Raw genomic sequence first — 26,201 nt, 5'->3', positions numbered from 1 at the left:
AGAGCCCAGATGGTGTAAACTGCTGAATCTCAGAGTTTAAATTAGTTGAGACTCTAGTTTAATAAGTATATTTTAATTAAAATTCTGAACTCTTCTGATATTCTTTATAAAAACAAGCCCGAAACCTGCAAACAACCTCCAAGGGGAAACTGAGAAAGCAAAACCTGATGTAAATTCTTTAAAGTAATGGTGTGAGTTACTGTCAGAGTTCAGGCAGAAGCCCAAATCTCCTGAGCATCGGTACAATATAATTCATGGAAAGGCCACCCCTGAAATTTGTTGAGCTAAAACAACAGTTTTAGGACGTCTGAACTGCCTTGTGCAATTCAGCGAGTTGCTATCTGAAAGGCTCAGGGCTTATACCCTAAAAGTCAACATTATTAATTAATTAATCACTGAACAAAGTGTTCTGGAAAGGGTCAGTAACACTCTTCTGTGGAGTTCAGGGTGTTGTACTAGAGACAGAAGGCAGTGAGCTTTGAAGAGCGCTTGAGAGAGAAGCATGCTGAAGCCACATATGAGACATCTGAGCTCTTTCAGCAAAAGCTAAACACAAGAAGGCAAGGAAGACATTGGCCCATCCGCAATGCAAGTTGAGCACAGCTAGTAGGTGTCATTCAAATGTCTTGGGGGCAATCAAGCCAAAGGGATTCCTGAGGGCATTTACAACTGTGCCTGAACGGCTGTGCCATCTGTCCCTTATAGTTGGAGCTTATTTTGTAGATGGTCTTTGGAAGAGAATTAATACCATCTTTCTCCTTCAGTTTAACCCTACTGGTGATTGACTTTTGGTATGAATGCCAAAACATTCAACACAGTAGATAACACACACCAAAAAGAAAAAAAACCCAAACAAAACACCCTGTCATTTACTCATGGTGCCTTTCCTGTGCTATTATCTTAAGCTGCAGCTACTAAGGAAAGGGTCTCTACTTCTCTGATTTTGTACACAGTACTCATTCAACCCATTTTCTAGCAAATCTATCAAGTCCCAAGAGCAGTACAGCTGCAACGTGACTCAGCTTCAAGAGAGCAGACAGGCCTTCTCAGAGCTGGCGACCTGGTTAGTAAACTAGTCTCCAGCACCTGAGTGGGTTGAGATGGTTCTGCAGAAGGTATGTTTGTAGGCAGTAGGATAAGCAAGATGTAGAATCACATCAGTAGGTACAGTAAGTATACCAGCAGTTTGTTCCCATGTGACATATATGACAGATAAGCATGTCAACCAATGAAGTGCATATGACATCTTAGGAGAGGATGTCCGCAAGATATTTGAAAATACGTTCTCACTTTTCACGTGAATAAAGACTGAAATTCAGAAGCATCAAGAAATACAATAGAGCTTAACCAGGACGGTACCTGCAGCTGTGCAAAAGTAAATACAACAGCCTACTGGAAAAAAAAAAATGAATGTGGTTTATGAAATACAAAAGGCCAGAATCTAAGCTCCACAATTCTGCTGTGTGGCTATTTTGATTGGCTTAGTGGTGGGGTGGGTGAGCCGTTTGCTCTTTCCCATCTGTATCCAGAGGCTATTTGCTTCCTTACCAGAGGATGTCAGCACAGAGACCCTTTACTTCCACAGTCAAAAAAGCCTGTGGCTGAAAGAAGGCCAAGGTACAGCACTGAATGATACACCAAAGGTAGAAGAAGGATTAATTTGGCATTCACAGATGCAGGCCATAGGTGCTAAGAAGAATACTGCGATCAACAGAGAGCTCTAGATGGGACACACATATCAGAAGAACAGGCAAATAAACTTCATGAAGTGACCTGTTTTCTTGCTCTCCACTATTCTCTTGTGCAGAGACTTCAGTTAGCATGACCATTGCTCCCAGTACATGGCCAAAATCAGTCCACACCCTTCCTTCACATCCTGAGCAATTTCTTTCAACAGAGGCGTAATTCCACTGTGTAGCACTAAGCACTGCAGCCATCTGTTCCCAAGTCTGGTCTGTCATGTAACAAAAACTGCCAAAGTGACCCAAAGTCACAATGTCACAGAGAATGATATGCTGTGTGTTAGGGACTAGTCATCAGTCACTGCCCTTAGACCTGGCACTTGAATTCAGTGGCATTGAAGACACTGTATTCATTAATAGTTCAGAAAAGAAATGGGTAACCTGTTAGTTTGCTAATAGTACGTAATTCTGTCATTAACAGCAAACTGTGAGAAACTGTAGAGAAATTGTCAGATGTAAGAGGACTAATTTTATAAACTATTTCTTAAAAAACTCACCTTATTAAACTGAACAGGAAGAATTGAAAGCAAGCTGAAGATATCTTATCTTTCCATTCTTAACATCGTCACCCATGAAAGGAGCTTGTTAGCTCAAATCCGGATTGACCCCACCCCACAGCACATGCAATGAATTTACATCTAACATATTCCACAACTCTCTTATCATTATGTTTGTGTTAATTAAAAAGGAAAAACTTCAAATCTGCTAGTAATGAAGGCAGGTTCTCATCACACTAACTTACCAGTATGGTTACACTTTTCTTTAACAGGCAGATCCCTAGGAAGAAATGTAATAAACATGACCCAATTCCCACTGAAGTCAAGGAAAAGCCTCCCGGTGACTTCAACGGAGTTGTGTCAACCCAGTCCTTGGCCTTCGCATTCAGATGTCATATAAGTATACCAACCAGGGGCCATTGCAGTAATGTTTGTTGGGATTTTTTAGTTTTTTTTTTTTTAATATGAAATTCTGTCTACAAATAAATTAATTTGGATCACCACCTTCCCATGTATTTCACGCCACAGAGCAGCAAATTTTGGCCATGAATAATAAATTAATTTCTGAGTGATTACTGACATTAAATTGTGAAAGCAATCTATATGCCCCATGAAGCACCAACATAAAAATATAAATAACATGATTTGGGGAAAGTCTGAGCAAGTCTCCTCAGTGACTCCTTCAAGTCCAGATACCTAAGTATCATGGGTATGACCTGATATTAATGACCCCACAATTTTTTTTTTTTTCTAAAAGAACTTAAATGTTCTGTCAGCCACAGGGAGTACTGCTTATTCCCCAAAAGATCAGGAGCATCTGATACAAATCATGCTTTACTCTGTAGGCACAACTTCCCATGTCCAATCTTCCTATTACCAGAACACACATTTCTGATTGGATCATCTCATGGAGTTTGCTTGTTTGGTAGGAAGGGAGATCTCTAGGGAAATGCTTCATGTCTTCTCTTCCAAAACCAAACTAGGAAAATGCACATTTCAGTAATGAAAGCTACCAGTAGAGCCAGTGCCCATTAACTGTGTAATTGTGTAAAGGTTCCAGCTCTGACACTTCCCAAGTGCGCGACCTGCAATGACATCTGCTTGGTGTTTCTGAAGTGTTACACAGCCTGTATGGGCAAAAGAGGAGGTGGAAGGAGAAGATTCAATGAAGCTAATGAAATGTAGGGAATTGCTGCTTTCTTCAAGCCCTTCCTTCTTCAGGATTTCTAATAAAAAGACACAGTCGGTGAATTCTCACTTTGCACAAACAACTTCTCAACTCCAGAACAGAAGAGTGAGAGATAATTCCCTAACAAGAAGCGTCTGAGAGCTTAATTCCAGCCTGGCAAAAAGCAAACACAATTCCACCGATTTCAATGGAGTTACAGATGGCCCACTTAATGTACAACAGGGCTGATTTGGCCCTTCTCCCATACTGTAGCACTGCTTTGCCTAGAAACCTTTGCTTTCAAAGTAATTAACCATGTGTCAACAGCCTGCAACACTGAACTGCAATTAAATAAATGAATAGGAGACAGATGTATATCTTAAAACTTATTCCAGTAGTGGACTTCTAACAGCAAGTATTGATCTTGTTTCCGTTTAGTATCAGGATCTTATGTCACTATCACAGACAAGAAACTGAAGATCTGCAGAACAATATCAATTATTGCACATATATTTCTCCCTCCTACAGGAGGAGTTTCGTACAGAAATTAAACTGGAATCATGCATAAGCAGAGTGAAAGTCTCAGGAAGAACTTGTTCTTCCTTATAAGCCATCTCGGCACTACAGCAGGTAGGCATGGGCTCCCCTGCTAAAAGCACACAGAGAGAGAGGGAGAGACAGAAGACAATTGCTTACTGTTTCGAGGCTTCTCCTCATCCATGCCTTCATCTTCATTTTCTGGGTCAATATCTTCTGCTTGAGTTATCCAGTCTAAGTATCCCTTCAAATCCTCTTCTAGCTGTTGTTTTTCCCGTAACTTCTGGAAATCACCCCGAGCCTTAGCCTTCTCTCTTTCTTTGGAAAACTCCCTAGCAAGAGGGAGGGAGGGACAGGGCATGGGCGAAGGGAAGGAGAGATTGAAAAACAATGGGTTAGATTGATTTCCACTTGAAAGTCTCCACATCCTGTATAGCACACCCAGCTTTCTCTATTCTTTCAAGACACATGAATGGAGTATCCTTGCTAGATACACATGTAAAACAGCTGGAGTGTCCACAGTTTTATCAATGCTTATGAAAAGATCAATATCTTTTTTTAATCCTTTCATTCTCTACATTTGTTTGAAAATTCAAATAAAACACATATGTAACATTTATGTACAATACCATACACTTTCTAATATTCTTTACAGCTTGATATTTTCCAACAGTTATGCATAAATATCTACATGAATAATGTTTAATTTAATTCAATGATGAACTGTTTGACAATAATCTGACATCTGGAGAGTGAGATGGTGGCTCTAATTTTTAGCCAGGTTTCAATCCGTCCTTAAGATTATATGTGTGATCACAACTAAATTGGGCTAATTGTTAAGTGTAATTAATGGTACTCACAATTCTGTACACTCTTAGTTATGGACAATTTCACCCACACTACTGGACAATATATTTGAAAACTCAGACCTCTATGTTTTACTGCAGAATTTCAGTATTCGGGCTGTTATCTGACATGAAACATATTTTTCAAATCTCAAGTTGGGCAGGCAAACATGATAGATTATGGGTAGATAAAACTAATAGATTCTGACAGAAAGTGAACTAGGGTAGAGATAAGATAGTTTTACAAAAGACCACTATGGGGAATGTAGGCTTAAAACAGAAGTCATAGGAACAAGAATTTTGTGTATCTTAGTTATGAGCCTGGGTGCTTGCTTTGCCTTCTTTTTTGGCTGTGGTGCTGTTTCTCCCTCTCTTTCAGAGACACCTATACTGCATTATTTCTTTTTCTAGAAATGCTGACGTACATCCATTTAGACACTCTCCTGTGGTTCTAAACCAGGTTTTAGTGCTTGTATTTTAAAAAGTAAGCTTAATGATTGTGAAAAGTGCTAGACCAAGAGTACTTAAGCATTAAGTCTTATATCTGCTGAAGCAGATCACTACACAAGGCACACACAGCAGATAATATATCCCACTGTGTCTAGAAATGAGAGGTAAAGTCATTCTCTCCAATGTATTACCCAATACCCTTGCTGATGATTGTCAGCACTGAGTGGTTTAAAAAAACCCAACAAACTCCACCCTAATCTTTTTCTTAGGTTTGCTCCTATGAAAACAAATAAGAAAACTACCACTAACTTTAGTGAGATAATATTAGGATTATGAAAATCCTACCAAAATGTTAATGAGTGCCACATGAAGTGCCCTCAAACAACTGATATGGAGGTGAGTTTCTAACAGTGATGGCGAAGTACTTCTCTCCTGTCTGGTCCAAAACCCACTGAAAGATTTGCACTGACTCCACAGGCTTTGGATCAGGCTTTCAATATTATGACCTGTGCCCAAAACCAGCACTGTGGCAGAATGAAAGTGTGCCTTCATTTCAAGCCAAAGTACGTCACAAAGGATGCTTGTGTGATCTTCACCCCTGTCACATTGTTGAGAGTTCAGCCCATCCCACGGGACTGTGATAATGAAAGTGGAAATGAGGAAGAGAATCATTGGCTTCTCAGGCCTGAAGGTAGATCACAGTCAACCCTGGAACCAAACTTAGCCATGAGGCAGAAACAGCTATTGCAAGCATGGCAAGAATGAAAAATAATTTTATTCTCACAAAGAATGCCCCCAACAATAATAAAAACTGTACAAAGAATTTTTTTAAAAATCCAACCAATACCAGTCATATTTTCTGCTTCGGTAATGTCTTTCCTCTAGGTCAGACATAATGGCTTATCCAAATTAATGAATTAACTCTCAAAAAAAAAATAATCACAGTATTATTAATGTATTACTAAGCCTGTTAGAAAAATCAAATCCCAATATTTCAATAGTTGGCTCCTAAACTGGTATTTTAGAATCTTGAACAAATGGGTCCAATTGTGAAAGGGACTGAGCCCTCAACTCCAAGTAAGAACTATTTATACTTGCATGGATGTAACTTGCAAGGAGCCGTTTTAGAAACCAAAGTGGAAAACATTATGAAACAGCCCAGCTTACAGAAAGTGAAATTCCTACCGCGCACTGAAGTGGATCATTTATGTTAGATCTAAGCTGCGTGTCTACCTTGGTCTTTTCAGTCCCCACTTATTGTCTCTCTCAAATGGGACTTGGGCTGGGAGGAGAGCTGACTAAACCAATGTGAGATTTTAGCATAATGTCTTTACACTGCCTGTCTACATAGGAGTGAACTTGTTACCTAGCTTTTTAATGGCACAATTGAAAATACTGTGGTTGTCTAGTCTAAACAATTTGCAGTTGCATATCTCTTTCCTTTGTACAATGTATGATATTCCACGTCTGAAATGACTCTCCAAAGAAGACAACTTATTTAAATTATCTCAGTTTCTATGCTCTACTAACATTAAACCATTGAGAACAGGTGTCTCAGGAAATTGCTAATGCAATTCAAACCACTTCCCATGTGCAATGCCAATCTGTACTCAGGGCAAATGTAGTTCACAATCAAGAAATACTACCAATGGTCATTTACCATCCCATGTGAAATGAGTTGGTGACCTCAGTCTAGCTCCTATTGCAGGCAGGTGTACACATTACCTCTGCCACCATCACAGTTGGCAATGAATGGTCATTGTTTGCAGTTTCAGCAGGGAGGCCAAGGACCAAACAAGCTTTCTAATGGAAGTGCCATCTTAAGTCTGTGGGTGGCCTTCTCAAAAAAGATTACTATATCACATCAGGATAAAGTTGACAAAGGCTTGCAGAACTACGAAGCAACTTGTCTCTTGTCAGCGAATAAAAGAACATCAGTTTAAGGGTTGGTGAATCTGGTTGTTTTTACCAGAAGTCAGTTTGCGACACCTTCCTTTGCTTCTCCGAAAAAATTATAAGGTATTTCTGCCAATGGGAATACCAAAAAGCAGAGTATTCTGGAGAGATGTTTTCTCTATGTGAGGTTAGAGTGGGTCAAGATCATAAATATAAACACCCAGCTCTGTATCCTGTGCTGTTCCAGAGGAAAATTTCTCGTGCCCACCCTGATGACTGAATATAGGTAATTTTTGTCTATATCTGATCTCAATATGATTTCTCACACTGAGAGGAGTGATGGAAAGTGAGCAAACCAGCAGAATTCTAGCAGTTCAAAACTTGCTTACTACTAAAAGCGCAGCACAAGGCTTCAAACCTCATCCACCCTGTCAAGTACACCAAGGAACAGAAAGGGTTGGAAGAGGGGACAGAAGACTAGGAAAAAGTCCTGAAAGGTCATAAAACATGCTCCAGGAGGAGATACAACCATAGCCAGCCTCCCATTTACTCTGACCTCTTCTTTGGCAGTAAGAGCATCAAAAGCAGAAAATTGGTTTTTCCAGGATCCTCTCAAAGCAGAAGAAACAGCTGCTCTCCTGCCTTCCATTTGTCCTAGGCTACTGCTTGCTTGGCCTGCATCCTGGGATTTGGATCACTGCTAGGCAAAATATAAAAGAAATGTGCATCTGTATGCTTAGGCTTGCAGGTCGGAAAGTTGAACCCACACTGCCATTTTTTTTCCTCACTGACTGAAACAGATGACACAGATGCGAATGTCTCTCATCTCAAGAGACCTCTAAGAGGGACTTCACTGCTCACAGCAATGACATGGAATCCTTTTGCCTGGCCTTTAGGAGATCTACTGTGTGATCTGCTGACTGAATATTTCCTTTGGAATATGTGAATTTTATTTTGTGCTCAGTCAAGACAGGAAGAGGATTATAGCTCTACACATGAATACTCTGTCATACTATTTAGCTTAGCATGTGACTAGTAAATTCACCAGAAGGACCATGAATGGATGACATACCTAGGAAAAACAAATTACAAATGAGCTCTTTAGGCAGAACAGAACTCAGCGTTTGATTTTGCAGGTGCAATCAAAGTGTCTTTGTGAGTACAATTAATTACACTTACGTATTCAGAAGCGATTAAAAAAACTAAGCTAATCTATCATTGACGAAGTCTATCTACACGACATGCTTGGTGAAGTTCCTGAAATAAATAAATGGGAAGAAATCAGAGATGCCCAGAATGGATGTACAAAGATGCCCAGGAACGCTGCTTTGTATCTACATAGACCAGACAGGTGGATCATCTACATAGATCAGACTAATAGCAATAGCAAGTCTCTAAAAAAAAGCTGAATCTGCAAAGTGAAGACACTTTGCAATTCAGCAGAATTTAGAACTGTTTTAGGAAGTTAATTGTTTAAGAACTGCTTATTTAGCCCAAAGAAAATTTGGAACATTTCTCCCATCACTTCTGTGTTTTTTCATGGAAGCAAATTCTTAAGTTTCTTTTTACTTTTCTCCAGTTGGGAAAAATTTTGCAGAAACAGTGCAGCTGTCATAACACTGCGAACACAGCCAGAAAGAGTGACTCACAGCTTAAACAAGGTGAACTTCATCTTTGATTTCAGTTCTCTCTGTAGACTGTTCCCATCTCTTACCACTAGCTGTGGTGGTCTAGCTGCAGTATTGTCAGGAGGTGGAAGATCTAGGCCCCAAAACACTTTCTTGAGTTGAAAAATGAAAGCCAGAGGAAAATTGATTTTTAATTATGTACAGACACAAATCCAAGTGTGGGTAAATTGAATCATCACTGCTTCAACAGTATGCACTCCTCAGGGCTGGGCTCACAGGTACTGTTTATCCAATCAGATACTATATAATCCTTAACCACTATCTTAAATGGTCCTTGAGTGCAGCTCTGATACAACAGATCACTTCCCCTATCAGCTGGTCATCATCCTCCACTACTGCTGACATCCTTACCTGCTGATCAGAGTGTCCACCTGGAGAAACGAGGACCTTATGTTTTAAAATTGTACCCAGAGTATCACTCTCCAGATATCCAAACACAGACTATTGCCTCACACTTCATTACTGGGGATTTTCTTCCTTCTACAGTTACTGCTTGGAAGCCCTTCTCTTTGCAGCAACTGCCTTAGCTGCACGTCTCCTTCAATGGAGTAACGAAGGCAGTAGTAACATCTCCCATGGATCTGCTATTACCTGTCTCTTTGCAAGATGGCCAATGGTGGATCTTCTTCTCCGGTCCTACTACTGCCCTTTCCTATGTTGTTGGCCCAAATACTGAGGACATAATTTCTCTGGGGCAACAAGTCCTCTCTCCTGCTCAGAGATCGATTTACTTCTCTTATGATTAAAAGCCAGGGGATTTCAGTGCTGCCCACTCTGGTAACAGGTACAGGCTCTGACTGAGTTCATTTAGAGGTCATTAAAGCAGGCAGGATGTTAGAAACAAAGAAAAAGAGGATATGTAAAAGTCCTCATACCATAGTTATCCACGTACATAGAATGGCTGTAGGCACCCAGTCATGCCCAAATATGGAATTAGAAGCCTAATTCTAGGAGATCTTTTTAAAAAATCTTGCAAGGAATGTTTGCTGGCTCGATTCCTCCAATTATGTGGCTCCCCAGGGGCAGTAAAGTTTTTAACTACTGGGGACAATATCAATTGTTTTTAATCAAAGCTACTAAAATGATGCTTTGCAGCAAGGGTTATACTGCAGAACTGAAACACAGTTAAATGTCTAGATATCTGAGGGATGCTTAAACTCCAGAAGGAATTCTCCTGCTTCTCTGTTCATCCTTAGAAAAGGTCAGAGGGAAATGATCTTTTCTCCGTGCATCATGCTAGGCTTGTAATCTGCACAACAGAGAAGATGTGCTTATTGAAGAAGAAACGTGCCCAAGACACTCTCCAGGGAAAACAGTGTCTCCCATTAGGCTGTGCTTTAGAGACACTGAGCAATGTGAAAATTTCTCACGTGAGAAGACATAATTTGGCAAGAATCTCATCCCACAAATGTGAAGGGATTTGTCTTATGCTCTCATTCCTCCTTCAATCCCACTGACTCTTCCAGAGATTTTACTACAATGCCCTTCTTCTATGGTGAATGGTATGCTTCACCCACAGGGGAGCCTAGTGTTGTCCTCTTCCCACAGAGTACAGGTAGAGGTTTTAGGTAGAAGAACATGTTACAGACAAAGAGTTGTCTTGTGTTCCTTTGATTTAGTCAAAAGACTCCTTCCATGCTATTAGGAATGCCATACTTTCCTATTGGCACAGCAATACCCTAGGCTCCTGAAATCAACCCGCCACTGCCCGTTGTTTTGGTAACCAGAGAGTAGGAATAGAAATACAAATTTTAAAAAATAAACAATAACAAAATATTTTCCTGGTACTGCTTACCCGCTAAGTACACCGAGAACCAAGTTAAGTACAAAAAATGACCCTATGATGATTAGTGTAACAAAATAGATCCAGGGCCAGTCCCTTCCTATGGCATCATTGACCTGGAAGAGTGGAATGATAATTAGTGAGACAAGCTCAGATTCTGAGCGCTGCAAGGCTCCAGCCAAAGAGATCCCAAGTCACCAGCAGTAAGATTTTCAATAACCAGTTTTCTGGAAATTTATGACAGGTTAATGTCAGTGATTTTGAATGCTCTGAGGTTGAATTTCTTTGTTAGAGAGTACCACCTCTTTTTTTACCTGTATTGTTATTTGCAATGTTTGAACATTTTGTTAAAATATTTGAGAGCTGATGTAAAGCTTCCTTGGATTCAGATTTTTAATCCGTCTGAAAGAATCCTGGTGACAGGGAAGAACCCTTATTATGGAGTCTTGCCCTGTAGCGTTGGAAAAAGGACACCAAAACTGTCGGCTTACCCGCTCAACACACCAAGAACCAGATTTAGAACGAAAAAGGATCCAAAGATGACCAGACTGACAAAATACACCCATGGTAACTCATAGCCCATAGCGTCCTGCATCTGGAAAGACGAAGGAAAGTTAGAAGACAGAGAGGGAAAGCAGAAATGATTAGGCAAAGGAACAGATGGAAAGGTTTGTAAACAGAGCCTGTGGTTGGTTTACACATAATCATAAGCAAGTGTTTCTGTATGTTGTTTCTCATGTGACCACTCCTTTGATTGCTTTTTTCCTCTAGCTGTTTCCTTACAGGCAGTGATTAATATAGGCTGAGATATAACTGTGTGCCATACTAGCACTTTGGATGCTCAGAGTAGCAGACTGTCACTTTCTGGAATTTACTCACAGCACCACAAGGGTCCATCCCATGACTTCTAAACTTCTAGTCTAACCACTGCACATCCTCTTTTTGACAGTGAAAATATTGCTTGTTTTTGCTAAGCATTGCCAGATTGTCAGATCACATTTACTTCCCGTGTGTAGCACAGGTACATGTACCTCAGAGAGAAGCACGTGGTAGATTTGGGCAAATACTGACCTTTCCCTGGCAATGCTCTGGTAATCTTCACAGTTTACCACAGTGAGGGCAGTAGCGGTATGCTTTTGAGGAAGGTCCTTTCAAGGCCCACCACGTTCTGACCTGGTCAAGTGTTTTCTAAACCCTCCTCGCAAACTTCCTTTCTCTCCTTACAGGATGAATCTCTGCTTAAAAATGTGATTCCTACACAACTGAACACTCAGAGACTTTGAGACTGTAAACTGAATGACATGAGCATAGGTCTGGCTTTCACGCTACAATAAGAATCTGTGAATGAAGCAGGCAGACTATTGTTTTAGCACCAGAACCTGTATTATGTGTAGAACAACTCTAGCACATAATAAGATATTGTATATATTCTAAAAGCATCTAGTACTTAAACACCATTTTATCTTGAGATCTCCTTCAAAGTTCAAAATTTTGGAAAGTTGCTGGATACCTTAATAGAATCACACTTTCATGATAGTATCAAAAAATAACAGAGTTCCTTCTTCTTTACTTTTCATAAACACTTATCTCCTGAGCCAGACATAGCATCATTAAAGAAACAGATGGTGGTTAACATTTTCAGGAGCGCTAAAATGATTTATGAACATAAATTGCAGACTTCAAAGTACCTAAAGGCATAAAGTAGCCGAGGTTCCTTTGTTTTCCGCTCTTTAGAAAATTTTGTCATATGTTGTCCTCTCTTTCCAGGAAAACGCACTCTCCTTTGCAACCTAAGCATTTGTTGTGATCACAGAAGAAATATTCTTCCATACATGGGCACTGAGGCATACTTCAGGGGAAGCGATCTGACTCAAGATTCATAACAACTTGGGAAAGGAATTTCAGACCTTCAGTAAGACAAGGCAGGAGAGTAACACTAATATAATCAGTTCTTCGTGGATGGAAGTCCATTACCCATTTTTCTTTCAAAGTACAGTCACTAAAGTCCTTGTCTGGCAATAGTCTGCAGTCAATGGACCAATCCAGAACTCTATCTCAGGGCTTCTTCAGCTGCGACTGAACTGAAGTAGACTCATTAAAAATAAGCTCAGAATCGGCCTCTGTGAAAACAGTTCATCAGCTCCTTCCTCACAGGATTAATACATTCCGTGGTTGGAAGAGAGTGCCTGAACACTTCTCTTCAGGAATCCAGGAGTCTCTCTACCATGCCCTATTATCCACTTTCCATGCCCATTATCCACTTTCCCTTTGAATACTTTTGTAGAATGTTCAGTTAGTTTATAAATAATAATAATTATTCTTTATGTTTGCAAGCCACATTTCATCCCACATGACCAAAAAGTAGACAACTCTGGTGTGAAACGCATCAGTGCTTTAAAGGAGAACAAAACATCATGGTATATAAAGATGGAAGCAAATATTCACCTCAAATCACAGTGGAGAAATCAGGCAGGGAAAATGTAACTACCCAAACTGGAATTAAGTGAAGAAATGAGATTTAACATCCTCTCTCTTCTACAAAGAACACCACTATCTATATAAAGCAATCCACACAAACAATAAGTACGGCTGTCTTTGAAAAACTGCCATAAGAATTTACCAGTGCAGGCATAATGATGATTCAACTTCCCTCTAATTATGATAGACGGTGATAAAAAAGCCTCAGCTGTACAGAGGGTATTTATCTATTGACAGGTTTTTTTCGTCAGCTGGGAAAGTCAGCTGGAAAAGTAGAACTTCTGAAAGCTGTGGTACAAGTGAATCCTAAATAGCAAATCCCAAGGTGCTGGGTACAGAATTCAGGTGCCCGGTACACAATTCAGGTGCCCGTCCTTTTGTGCTACTCTGACATGAAGAAATTTCCAGATGGCAAGAAGCTTCCATTGTGGCCTGGTGATGTATATAACTAGAGTATAGTGTACTCTGGCTATTCCCAGTGCCTGCACAATTGCATAACGATTGTACCAGCTAGCATCAGCACAAATTAGTCCCAAAAAATAGACCTGCATTCTGGTACAGCAGAGCATTTGGGACTTCTCCGACTGAACATTTAGGAGGTCAGCTTTTCATCTCATTTTTATTGCCTGGTCACATACATAACAGAGAACCTGAGAGACAGAGACAGTGATAGTTTCTCAAGTATAGAGAAACCGTGAGTATTTGGCAGACAGCTGAGTACGTATTGTCTCTCTGCTGCTGGACTCTCTCTGTTTGGTGCTCTCAGGTCTCATTTTCTTTAGTAGGAGGTGAGATTATTCTGTACATTGTGGAACTGAGCAACGGGTGACAGGTTTGTACGTTATATGTTGATATAACATTAGGTATTTAGTAAATTATGTTTAAGAAAACCTTTGATAGGAGACAGTACATTGTGAGCTTACTATTTGTTCTTGAAAAATGTCTGCAGGAGAAATGCAGAGATATAGGCTGCTTGGCAGAAGTTGGGAGGGGGAAAAAGCAATAGACTTACTCAAAACAGTAACAGCAACTTATCGACAATCAAGAAACATCAATTTCTTGGCTAAGATTGTATCCTTCCAAATATCTGGAAATGATTCCTCCAAAATGAAAGTATCCTAGAAGGCTGGGATGGACTGTCCTCAACCAAACAATGCTCCCATAAAGTTATCATTAAAAACCTTGCACCTGTGTTTGATTGAAACTGCTTCCTGGAAACTTATCATCATTCTGCAAATATGTAGCTGTTAATCATGTGTGTATGCATACACATGTCCTGTTGACTGCAGCTGGAGGCTTTTACTGCAAGCATAACTTAGGTGGTACAGTTGATTTTTTCCAAATTATGCTATTGAAGTGGAGAAGCTGCAGAGGGTCATGACAAGATCAGAAGGGGTGTTACTATTACACACTACTGAGTGCAGAAAACGAGGTCTACAGAATATATTTTGTGCTGTCTACAGAGAACAGAAACGTGTTCAGTTATAGGTTACCTCTCTAGGACGGAAAAGTACAACTCCTGATATACAGTTCAGCCCTCTGGCCAGTGAGTGCACTTCTTCTCCTCAAGAGTTTACTATTAACCACATGAATCTTAACAGAAAAGGTGGGCCATCTAAATCTCCTAAATTTACAGTTCTGAACAAAGACTATCAGACAGTGTAGATCTGAATTATAATATTGCTGCTACAGCAGTCAAGGTGATTGCCACCTGATGTCAACTTAAGCATGTATGGGACAATTGTTACGTCAGCTGGAAGCACAGAACTGGTGGGAATCTGCAGATTGTCATTTATAGAAATAATTCCACTTTCTGAGTCAAACTGCCTGACCTTTCAGAGGTCACATCTCAACACTCACATTTCACTACTCTCAACAGCGAGAAAGTTGGTACATTTCTGAACATTAATGCATCATCTCTCAGAGTCCTCAGAGATAAGGATCTTAGATTACTTCTCATGATTTACTACATACCCTCTTCTGGCACCATGGGGACATCATTTTGGCTCACTATGCTTCAGCTTTCCCATCTGCAAAGTGGGATACTACCTTGCCTCACTGGGTACTGTCAAAGAAACCACGGAGCATCATGATGAAAAAAGGGCATTCCAGCATGTCTGAGGTCTGATGGACCTTGTGTACTGGAGAAGAGCTCTTCCTTTCACAAGCATCCTTAATTCCTATCATGACTATAGCATTTCAACGTCCAATTGAAGGCTTTTCTCTTAATCACACAGATAATCTCCTAGAAATAACACCAGGATTTTTAATTCTGTAGTTTGCTGATCACAATTACAACCAGCAGTTTCAGTACAGGCCAAGGAATAAAAAGTCTATTTATCTCTACAAATACAACTTTGTGCCTATGTCTTCTGGTCCTACAGAACTAGGTGAAGACATATTGGTAAAGACATAGGAGATACGCATACTTTACTTGTTTAGAGATTTTTTTTTCCCCAGGGATAATAGTCTGGCCCATTTTGCAAGTATCTTATTCATTACACAGGCATCATAGTTCAAAGATAATGTTAAAGGCACATTATCTATTAACAAAATGGTTCAGCATCACCAAGCACATACTGGAGGTCTTTCAGTCACTTAATGGGAGGGGTAGACACAATTCACTAAATTCTGCTGACTTTACAATTCACGCACCCACACCCTCACACTTTCTGCCAAACGTCTTTCAAAAATAACTGAAAGTTACAGGAAAAATTTAATCCATCATAGAAAGGCAGCTGTCACTGGAAAGCAGCAAGCTGAAGAAAAAATGAAGTCTGTTTTGTTCAGTGCACAATACTGGAGAGCTGCAGCTTAATGGAAAGTAAGTTAGCTGGGACACCAAGGCTAGTCTTCTATTTCTTGAATGAATTGCTAATTGATTTCTAATGACTATAGAATGTTACGATAGCCTTTTTAAAACACAAGTCAAGTGCTTCAAGTATTCTATAATGAAGTGTCTAACTTTCCACAGAGTAACATTAATCAAGACGGCCAGAGTACTCAATAAAATTATTGGGCAGTAAATTTGGAAATTTTGTGTAGAAATGCTATTTTATGCAGCCTACAACCAATCTGTGGAATTCACTGCCTCAGGAAATTATCTGGCCAAATGTAATGGTTACGGCCAGCAGCAAGACCTCTAGCTGAAACCAAGACTTTCTTGTAATGATATAGGGAAATAAAATTGGAGAATACTGGGAGAAGGAGACAGCAGAAAGAACAGGCAACACTTAATTGTTGCTGAATATAGCTTCCTGCTTGAAGCCTTTATTTTGAAAACCATCTTTTTCAGGAAAAGTACTTAAGCACTTTCATAACTTTATGGATGTATAGAAGTGATTTTCTCATCTTAGATCAAAGATAAAATGCTACCCTCCTGACAGACATGGCTCAGGTGATACATAAAGGGCCATGCATATACTAATGTACGAGTTGGATTTTTATCATTGATCAATTACTAAGTAAAAAGTTTTGGATTAAAACATAGATTTTCCTTTTCCACTCCCTCTTTCCTTCTCTTCTCATGAATATTTGAGTGAATGCATTTAATTCACACATGTACTCACGGAACTACAACTTTAAACTCTGCTTAGGTAACGCTAGAAACTTTTTTTATAAGATGACGCTCTGTTTTTGCACTGTAAGGGAAAAATGTTTTCCCTAAAATTTTTAGTCAGAACTCAGATACTAAACCAATTAAAATAAACAGAACTTCACCCTTTACAGCAATGGCTGTGTTGACAATATTAAAGAAAAAACCCCAACTACATTATAGACAATCAGTAAATCCTACATCTCACCAAGGGCAATGTAGCCTAGAAAGGAAAGAACTTCTACTCTTCTATTACTTCTTCGGCTTCCATTATATCTTCATGATACTTTCATGATAGTTAAAGCTTTGCTTTGTTTCTGAAACTTCACAGGCTGACTAAAATGCCTTGCATTCCTACAGTCAAGGAACAAAAAAGGTCTCATAAAACCAGTGTAACCCTTCAGAAGTAACTGAGGCAGGGTAAATTTCCCAGAAAGTGTCTGGATAAATTTGTCCAGTCAAGACGCAAAACTTGGAAAGATTAATTTTGCTACCTTTCCTCATGCTAGATATATTACATCAGCAGAAATAGCTGAGGAACAAAATATTCATCACAAATGAAAAAAAAGGGTATTGCTGTCAGTTCCTAAGAACATCCAACTAACAACTGTAACTGGTGATAGCACGATTTTTAAGGCTGCTCTGCAAACAAAAAAGAAACAATTTATTCAGTGAATCATTCTCTTCCGGTTAACTTCTCAACTGCAGAGCTGATTCGGGCTTAGGACCACCTTGGCTCTGCAGTACCTGCAGTCTTTGCCTTGAAAGCTCTTGCTTGTAGCCAGAGCAGGCAGAGGACTTGTGATGTGAAGGTCTGACTCCTTTCTTTCAACTTCTTCTCCGTAGTGATCTAAGACACCTGACAACTGCCTCTTTAGTGGTCATGCTCTTAAACAACACTTAGGTAATTGGACTGTGACTATTGAGACAGTGACTCAAATAAACCAATCCCTAAATTTGTGAAAATTTAGCATTGTTGGTTAGCTTTGGAAACAGATCCTGCACACTGTATTTTTCTCTGATCTCTAACCAGTACACTGCTTATGTTATACTGTTTTTTTCATGTAATACTTGTGATAAATATATTAACTATGCATTTTGCAACTTACTGTAACCCCACTGCTATTAATATTGTTTTTAGCAAGGAAATTATTAATTGTTATTCACAAGTTCTAATTTTTTCACAGAACTATAAATTCTTAAAAGAAGCCCCAGAAAGATTTCAGTGTGGGGGCACAGAACTAAAGGTACAGTAAAAAGGGACACAGTACGAAAATTGACTTTCTATGTATATTAGGCTCCATATACAGTTTTTCCAACCTGTGGGGCAAACTATGGGATTGCTTCTATAGCACTGAAATCCTACACGTCCTGAATCTGCTGATTTGTTTGGAACTTGAATGGTGTGAGGCTGCTGCATGTCATGTCAATAAAGACATGAAAAAAAGAACATTTTTACTTAAGAAATCCCCGTCTGGTCTCCACATACACCTTAAGCAAGTCTATACACAGCATGTATCCATCTGACTTCACCATTCACAGAAGGAGCAAGAAAAGGATCATATTTCCTATCACCCATCATATAGGCTTAAAGCTGAATTTAGACTTATTGCATTATTATCTTAAGGATGAAGATTCCACCTTGCAGATCCTTCAACATTTAAAATCTAATTAGTTGTCTTTGCTCGGTTGGGTTTTAATCCAGTATTCACGTATGTGCATAATTTAAGGCATATGACTAATTCCATTGAAGTCAATGGTCAATATTAGTGTTACCAGCAGAAATGAACTGATATGCGTAAGTGCTTTGCTTGAATGGGATGGGCCACAGAACTGGAAGAAATATATGATAAGGAACTAATTTTCTGAAATTCCCTGGGGAAAATTAGAAGTTAAATGTACATAGTGACTAAGAAACGACAAAATGGTTTAAGCATCTCAGTCTAGACGTTCTAGTGCATCATGAGATGTACTATCATTTATCTTGTCAACCTGAAATACTCTTTCAGCCTTCCTGAGTCTCTAAGACAGGTGATAAGGAGTGGGAATTTAAGGTCTCAGAGCTGACTCAAGGCAAAAGGACAGACATGGGGGTAAAAAACTACAAAACTCCAAACCTTCTAATAAGCAAAAACGTAAAAAATAAAATAAACTAGACTTGCCTTTATAGACTTAGGAACAATGGAATAAAATTGCTTCTGAATGGCTTAAAATCTAAGCAAATGACTCCAGATGCCTTTGCTCTTATTCTGGGTAGAATTTCTTTCTAAGTATGAACATCCTTATAGTCTTAAAGGGACTCTAAGCCACAGTTGCTCCTTATGACTGTTCTGAAATAATCCAAATTTTTAGCTGGCACTATCAGATGCATGTAAAGGAGAGACTGGAGAGTTCAGCCTAACTTCAGTCTGAACTGATGACACTCTAAGGAAGGAGCAGCACTTGATCAGTTCCTCCTGTTAAAAATAATTTGTTTTGACGATCACATTTCTTTTATTTTGAATTACTGAAGGAGAAGGCAAATTTTAAGCTCAGCTAATCTCTCCAAACACTTCTTTTTAAGGCTCTTTTTACTGTGTTATCTCAATTATGGAATTTTACAAATTCCATAAGTGCATTCTGTATGTACATATAGGCATCTGTTCTATATGTAGATAGACATCTATTCTATATGTCCATATATATATATACATCTATAACCTTTTTTCAGAGTGTCTTCAGAAAGAGAAAGGCAAGACAGAGCTGGATGAAGACTGGGTGAAGTGCGCAGGGATCATGAACCAGGGCAGAGAATGCTCCAGGATAGGTTATTCTGCTATACAGTCTCACTGTAGGATAAAAGCAAATAATGTAGGCAAGATTCATCATATGTGGGCAGTGGGAAGAATAATAAGATTCCTATGTATACCTTGGTTCCCCAATTGTTCTGTATGCTGTGTAGTGATGGAAAGAGCAAATTAAAATTCCACCCTGAGCTAGAAATATTGGCAATTTATACAGAACTCTCTGCAGGAGCTAAATGGAGCCATTAACTGAAAAAGGACTGCTTTGATGAGGACAACAGAAACATCAAGGGAAGAGATTAATTTGCAACAGAGAACCTTTAAGAAAGAATCAAAGAAACTGCAGCAATGGAAGATAAGTCCAGAAGTGAGATGGGGAAGGGGGCAGACAAATCTGCGAAGATGGAGTCTGCAGAGGTTGCTTCTTCATCCCTGCTGACAAAGACTATGTTGAATCTGCAGTAGATGTCCTCACCCAAGTAGACCTGCTCTCATCCAGGTGAACTGCAATTCCGGTTTGATTTTACAAAAACCCGATATAGCTATAGTTCATTGCGATGCTGCTGATCTCCCTGACAAAAGGGTGAAGCCTCCAGAACTGACCAAGCTTCCCACACAGCACTGTAGAGAATACAAGTGAAAGCAGTGCTGGGCTCAACCTGAGTCATGAGAGCACACGCTCCTGCAAAAGACACACCTTGACTGGCTTGAACTTCTTGGGGAGACTGTGTAAAGGCAGGAGTCCTGCAGAAGAGCCCTAACGAGGCTGCTGCAACCTGTGCAAGAATGAGTGGAGATCTAGAAACGCTGCCTTATAACCACATCAAGTGCTTGATGGCAAAGTGAAAACATGTAAAATAACTCCTTGAGCTTCTCTGAAATTATACAATCACAGTGGAACGCCATTTTGCTGTTATATGAACTCCTTTCAATGAAGAACACATAAAAGATGCGAAGCAAGCTGTAGCTGCTTTTTTGTTGCATACAGTATGCAAGAAGTGCATTGCTACCAGTAGAATTTGCCAAGCTTATTTCCTTATAACAGCACCAAGTCATATTTTTATCACTCATTAAATACTGTCCCCACCTTTTGGAGGATATGCACACTTTCTCAGCTGCGAAAGACTGTATGAAGTCTGAGAAACATATAAAACCGCCAACTTTCAACCACCTAGCCCCAGATTACTGATACTGTATGCTGACACTGAATCCTTCCACTGTGTTTTTTAGCCCTCCGTATATAATCACTGGAGTCCACAACACTATTTCATCCTCTGGTAAAGTTCTAGATTCATATTTCAGCTATTTTCAGTTTGGGTGCACATTGCTTTTTGCAGTCAGCTGTTCTTTAACAGACTCAGTTATTATGGAAAATATAAGGCCTCAGTCTGGGAGCAGGAAGAGAATTAAAATTTGCATTCAAATATCAGCAGGTCAAAATGTCTGTGGCACACAATCATTGAGCTGAACTGTTTTTCCGCTGCAAGCTATTGCTGTTGAAAATGCGTACTGATCCCATGCTTCTATGGCATGGTACTTTGTGCTTGCTGGAGAGGTAGGGGGGCAATATTGACTTGGGTGTGTTTACTACTGTCTTAATTAAATCTGTAATTTTAAATGGCCTTCACACAAGTTTACTGTACAAACTCAACTGATGGCCAAAGGTCACTGGCATTTGACTTCACACTTTTCATTTCAAAATAGAGGAACAGTAAGTTAGGCTCTCCCTTGACTTGAAGAAAACATCAGTGTTACTGGGTTTTCTTCTCACAAAGTTGCAACATTTATTAGCACTAGTAACGATCCAAAGGGACATGGATTACCATGGCAAATCAACTATCTGAAAAGTGGATTTTGCTGACAAAACCTCAGCATACTAAATTTTGTTATTGCAAGAACCACTGGGAAATTCCTGTAATCAACTATACCAGGAGAGGGAAAACAAAAATAATCAGCAATCTACCACTTACACCTCTTCCCATCCCACCTGTACTCTTTGTGCTTTCTTGTGGGACTTTTCTGTTTTTCTGTGAAAACTGGAAGGGGCTACAAACCTCTGGAGCATGCTTGGCAAGACAGGGATTCTGAACTCCCACTGAAAACATTAGTTACACGGCGAGAATCCCTTACATCAAAGACAAATTCTGAGCTCCAGTAACCCTCCTGCTTTGCCACCTCACTCTCTTTCTCCAGGTTTAATATGTAAAAGAGGAAAAAAATAATTAAATCTATTTCAATTCAGTTTAGCATAGAATAATTGTCCGTGTAATTTTGGATCAATCAGACCATGTCTTTCACTGAGACTTAAGGAAGAATTATCGGTATCATAATTGATTGCTCATGGTTACTTCTGTCCATAGTTAGCCCGGAAAGAATAATTATACATTTGCTTCTTTTTTTTTTTTTAATTGATTTTGGAAAAGTAGTACTTAAAAGTGATGTGAGTGTGGTCACCAGTAGTCCAGATGCCCTGACATTGCAGAAACAAAACAAACTAGAGGAGAAACAGTTTCAGAAGTGTAGGCCCAGGAAGGACTTTTTGCTATCATTTATTTAGGCTGCCAAAGTTAGTGTTCTGGCCAGTTTGTTTCAGTTCTTCCCTCCAGTTTGAACTAGATAAATTTCTTCCCATAAAGCCTATAGCACTGCATGGAAAACACAGGTGGATTCATGGCATTCTGTACTATAAAAACTGCCTTTGCAGTTCTGCATTCCTGCACTTGCATGATCAATTCAAATAATTTTTGCCAAAGTGTTAATTCTAGACTAACTCCACAAGACAAAGAACTGAATCTACACCAGTGGAAGATCAGAACTCATCCTTCAGCATACAGAGCATACTGAGGACCTTGAGGGCAACACTGGAGAGAGATGAATGAAACATATTTAAAACGGGTGCAGCTATGAGCTGAATCTAGTATTTCTAGAACAAAACAGAGGTTGAATGAAACGACCCACTGATTTCAGAGTATCCCCTCATTCTGAGTCACTGTTGTAGCAGTGATAGCAGCCTAAAAATAATTCTTTGGAACCTAACTTCCAGAAACACCTATGCAACTTCCAATACAGAAATGCAAAAAGACAACTAACTGCAATCAAAATCCCTGTGTAGGAATCTCAGCCATGTATTTGCATAGGTGTATTTTGGACGTAATTTGGGGGGTGCCTGTGTTACCCAGAAGAGAAATATTGAAATTTATTTACTGACAAGTGATAAAGCAACTCATATTCTAGAGTATGCTGGAGCTGGTGCACTTTAAGGATGTAAATAATTCCCTCTAAACTAGTCCCCTAAAAGGTTTTGTTATGGGGTTTTTTTTGGGGGGTGGGAGAGGAGGTTGGGTTTTTTTTACATGGTGGCTCAGGTCGCTCTCTGTCTGAGGTTGACTGTGTCATACAGACCAGCTGGGAAAGAACAGGCCATACACTGACCCAGGCAGAGCTCTTAAAAGACGCAAGGCCCAGGCTGAGCAGGTCTTCAGGACTTTCCACAAACATAACCTGGAGTCTAGTATGCCAAGCCCTTGCTTTTAATCCATTCTGCTTGTTGATATAGATGGCTGACAGACCATTTTACCTACCTCTTCCCTACTTGTAACAGCTAACATAAACAGTGACATTATTTTTGCCTTCTTATCACAGTACACTTCTTGGTCCCTGAACAATACATCTACTTAGAGGAGATTTTTGTCATTGACCCATCTGCAGTGTTCTGCCAAAGTCAGATCCCTATACAGGTAACAGCACCCATTAAGGCTCTCTACTCTCTCATGTGACCCATTACACAAGTAGGTTAGCTTGTTGGGTGAATTTGCAATTTGCTAAAATGCCGTGTAGTGACCTCCAAAAATGATTTTGACTTGTGTGACTTAATCAGGATTTGAATTCAGGCCTCTGGAGGCAAAAGTCATGGAGCTTTCCATGAGCTGCCTTGTCCCTACATAAGTGTGTATAGCTTTTTTCCCTTTAAAAGGAAAAGGTTGATCTTTCAAAAAGTATCCAAAAGCCCAAAGGCTATTTAGCCACAGGGCTGATAGTTCTTTTATTACAGCTACTGGAGCAGTTCCATCTCTTACTGCTGCTCAGCTATTTAAAAACCTTTCATCTTTTAAAGGCTTTGGAAATTCACTCCAAAAGAATAAAGTGCTGATTTCAAGCATGAAAACACCCCCTAGGACGGTGGGTTTCCAAATCTAAAGGTTTCATTTCATCTTAGAATTCTGGGCTTTCCCTTCCTGTCTCTGTTTATTTTGTATTTACGTTTGCACGGCTGATAATACCCAGAAAGGATTTTCTGCCTGTTTTACTGTATTGCTGTTTTATAACTGCTTTATTTATCTCAGTGCAGACTGATAGCAAATTCTACGAGTATGCTGCTTGCTGCTTGCACAGGAATACACAAGCACATACTGTTCATAGATTTACATAGTCAATTAAGTCCTTAAAAAGAAAGATAATGAAACACAGCACTGTAAGCTGTAGATAATCACTGCCTCCTTTACTAAGTGGAGGCATGACTGTCGATTCTTTTTTTGTACTGATCCCAGTTTCCTTTGTAGACAATTCCCAATCTGTGGTATTCCTAGAAATCCATTCTACATTTTAGACGATGAATTCAGCTTTCAGTTGTGAAATAACACCCAAAAGTCTCAAATACAATGTATAATATCTAGAACTCATAACACACAGCTAATAAACCTTCACCTTACAGGCACACTAGCCCCTGAAGACAGCATTAGAGGCTCCCTGGAGAAACTACTATCAAAGAGCCTGAATGACGTGCAACTGCATTATCAGCAGACAAGAATGCCCCTTCTCTTTTTCTTGTGAGTCTTATCAGCAACAGCAAGTAGGCAAGATCAGCACAATGTCCAGAACTGATTTCTTTTAGATACACTCCAAAAATCCACAGGGTGGATGTTCTGTGGGAAATGTTCCTCTGATTGAGTCCTAAAACCTTTGTTTTCTACTTCTGGTCACTTTGGATCTATAGGAAGATGTGCCCGATATTGTTTTTAGGCCTCCAATTTGAGTGCAGTTCAGAGGACTGGGGTTAGAAGGAGACAGTTCTATAGGAGGCCATGGGCGCGGCTAAACTATTTGTTTATGAAGGTATGACCACCCATCCTACTGAGCCCTCAAGTCCTGCTCAGGCAGAAATCCCACTGAAATCAATTAATAAAGCCAAAATTAGTGGACCAATTATCTTTGCAAGCAGGAAAGATTTATTACGCACAGTAAGATTGGTGAGGAACTAGCTGTATTGCTCTTTGTCTTGAAAACAAGATGTTGAAACAAATTAAACTCAAAATAAACATGAGTTTTATAAATAGTCAGTTCCAGAGCCACCACTTTTGGCCTGACCTTGGGCATACTCCCCGGTCTTTTTCTTTCCCAGCGTCTAGGTAATCAACTAAAATCTGTTATTTGTGAATCTGTGTAGTGGATATTGGTCCAAACTTAACAACTCTGAAGACGATTGTTTCAGAAGGCAACGATCATCAGTTCTTGAAAACTGCTAGTAGGGCCCAAGCAGTGCACCCACAGAGGCACTCAAAATCCTAAGTCATATGGAAACATCGGTAGCTTAGCTCTTAATTGTATAGCTCTGGGATAAAAGATTAAAGAAAAGAAAGGTCTCTGTGGTGACTAGACAGCAAAAATTAGGCAAAAGTCTAAGGAAGAACAAAAGAAGAAAGAATAGAGAAAGGGCAACAGAAGGACAGGGCTATTAAAGAGGTCCTTCCCACGCAGGAGCACTGGGCAGAGGGTTTCCATTAACACCTCCCCATAACCAACCCAAAGAATCTTATTTTTAATGGAGAGTTTCTTTCCACATAGAGGAAGAGGGCTCAGAGGTCCAGAGCTGAGGTCTGAAGGGCCCATGAAAACTTAATTTCACACAATAAGTGCCTATTTTGGACTGAACAAGTGTTCAGCAGCAAGTTTTTTGTGGCAGGTGGCAACCAGCAAGTCACTGCTGTTACTCACTCTCAAGGCAGCGGTACAGGCAACTGTGACAGTTGCATGTGCAGTTGTTCATGAGAAAAAGGAAAACAGATTTAGGTCAAATTTTATACAAATTAGGTGTGGATGGTGCTTTTTCAGTAGTGTCCTGTAGCCCTTCAGTACTCTGAACTATGGGCCCTCTCCCCTTACCCACCACTGTTACAGCAGATGGAGATGAAATAACCTCTGCAGTCACAGAGACGGGTTGCTCATACTTGCGTGCTTATTCTTTGTAAATTTTTCACATCCATGCAAAACCCTGCCAAAAAGATGATTAAAAAACCTCAACCCCACAACAATAAAAGCCCAACATTCTCTTGGAGGGGTGGGGGTGGATGGGGAATAAACACCATGGAAACATGTAGAGAGATATATTCTTAGAATCAGATCATTCTCTTGTGTGGAAAGCCTTACTAATTCAAGCTTAAGTGCTGCAAGAATAAAGGGTTAGAAGGAAAAACACAGCTGGCGAAAATTGGGGGTTGCAGCTCTGCGTTTAATGTCTTCCACTTTGTGGCAATATCTCAGTATTCCTCACAACATCTTCTTCATTGGCTGCAACAGGCTGCGGGGGGATGAGAAAAGCTCACAAGAGATGACAATGCTGTCAGCAAAGTAAATTGTATCTGTTATCCAGTTTGTTCCATTTTGATTTCATGATGGGAATTGTAAGGGTGACTGTGAGCTCCAGTTTCAAGCTCATTTAGTGACTCTTGGAAGTATGAACTCA

At 39.8% G+C, this 26,201-nt stretch overlaps 1 protein-coding gene across 32 annotated transcripts in view; it reads right to left on the bottom strand.

Moving 5' to 3' along the window:
- Positions 1-26,201, bottom strand: part of CACNA1C (calcium voltage-gated channel subunit alpha1 C) — a 484,401-nt gene that overhangs the window by 136,872 nt on the left and 321,328 nt on the right. For 23 of the 32 annotated variants that reach the window (XM_074584499.1, XM_074584530.1, XM_074584575.1 and 20 more), the window contains exons 8-9: positions 11,098-11,201; positions 4,104-4,276 (exon numbers count right to left, since the gene is read on the bottom strand). In XM_074584499.1, coding sequence (XP_074440600.1) covers positions 4,104-4,276; positions 11,098-11,201 — 277 coding nt within the window. Of the gene's footprint in view, positions 1-4,103; positions 4,277-10,618; positions 10,723-11,097; positions 11,202-26,201 lie in introns of all 32 variants that reach the window. The other 9 variants (XM_074584321.1, XM_074584358.1, XM_074584397.1 and 6 more) reach the window with 1 other exon arrangement.

The sequence above is a fragment of the Larus michahellis genome, chromosome 1 (assembly GCF_964199755.1).
Source record: "Larus michahellis chromosome 1, bLarMic1.1, whole genome shotgun sequence".
Taxonomy (NCBI): domain Eukaryota; kingdom Metazoa; phylum Chordata; class Aves; order Charadriiformes; family Laridae; genus Larus; species Larus michahellis.
Note: the sequence above shows the minus strand (reverse complement) of the source record. Positions and strands in the feature narration are given on the sequence as shown.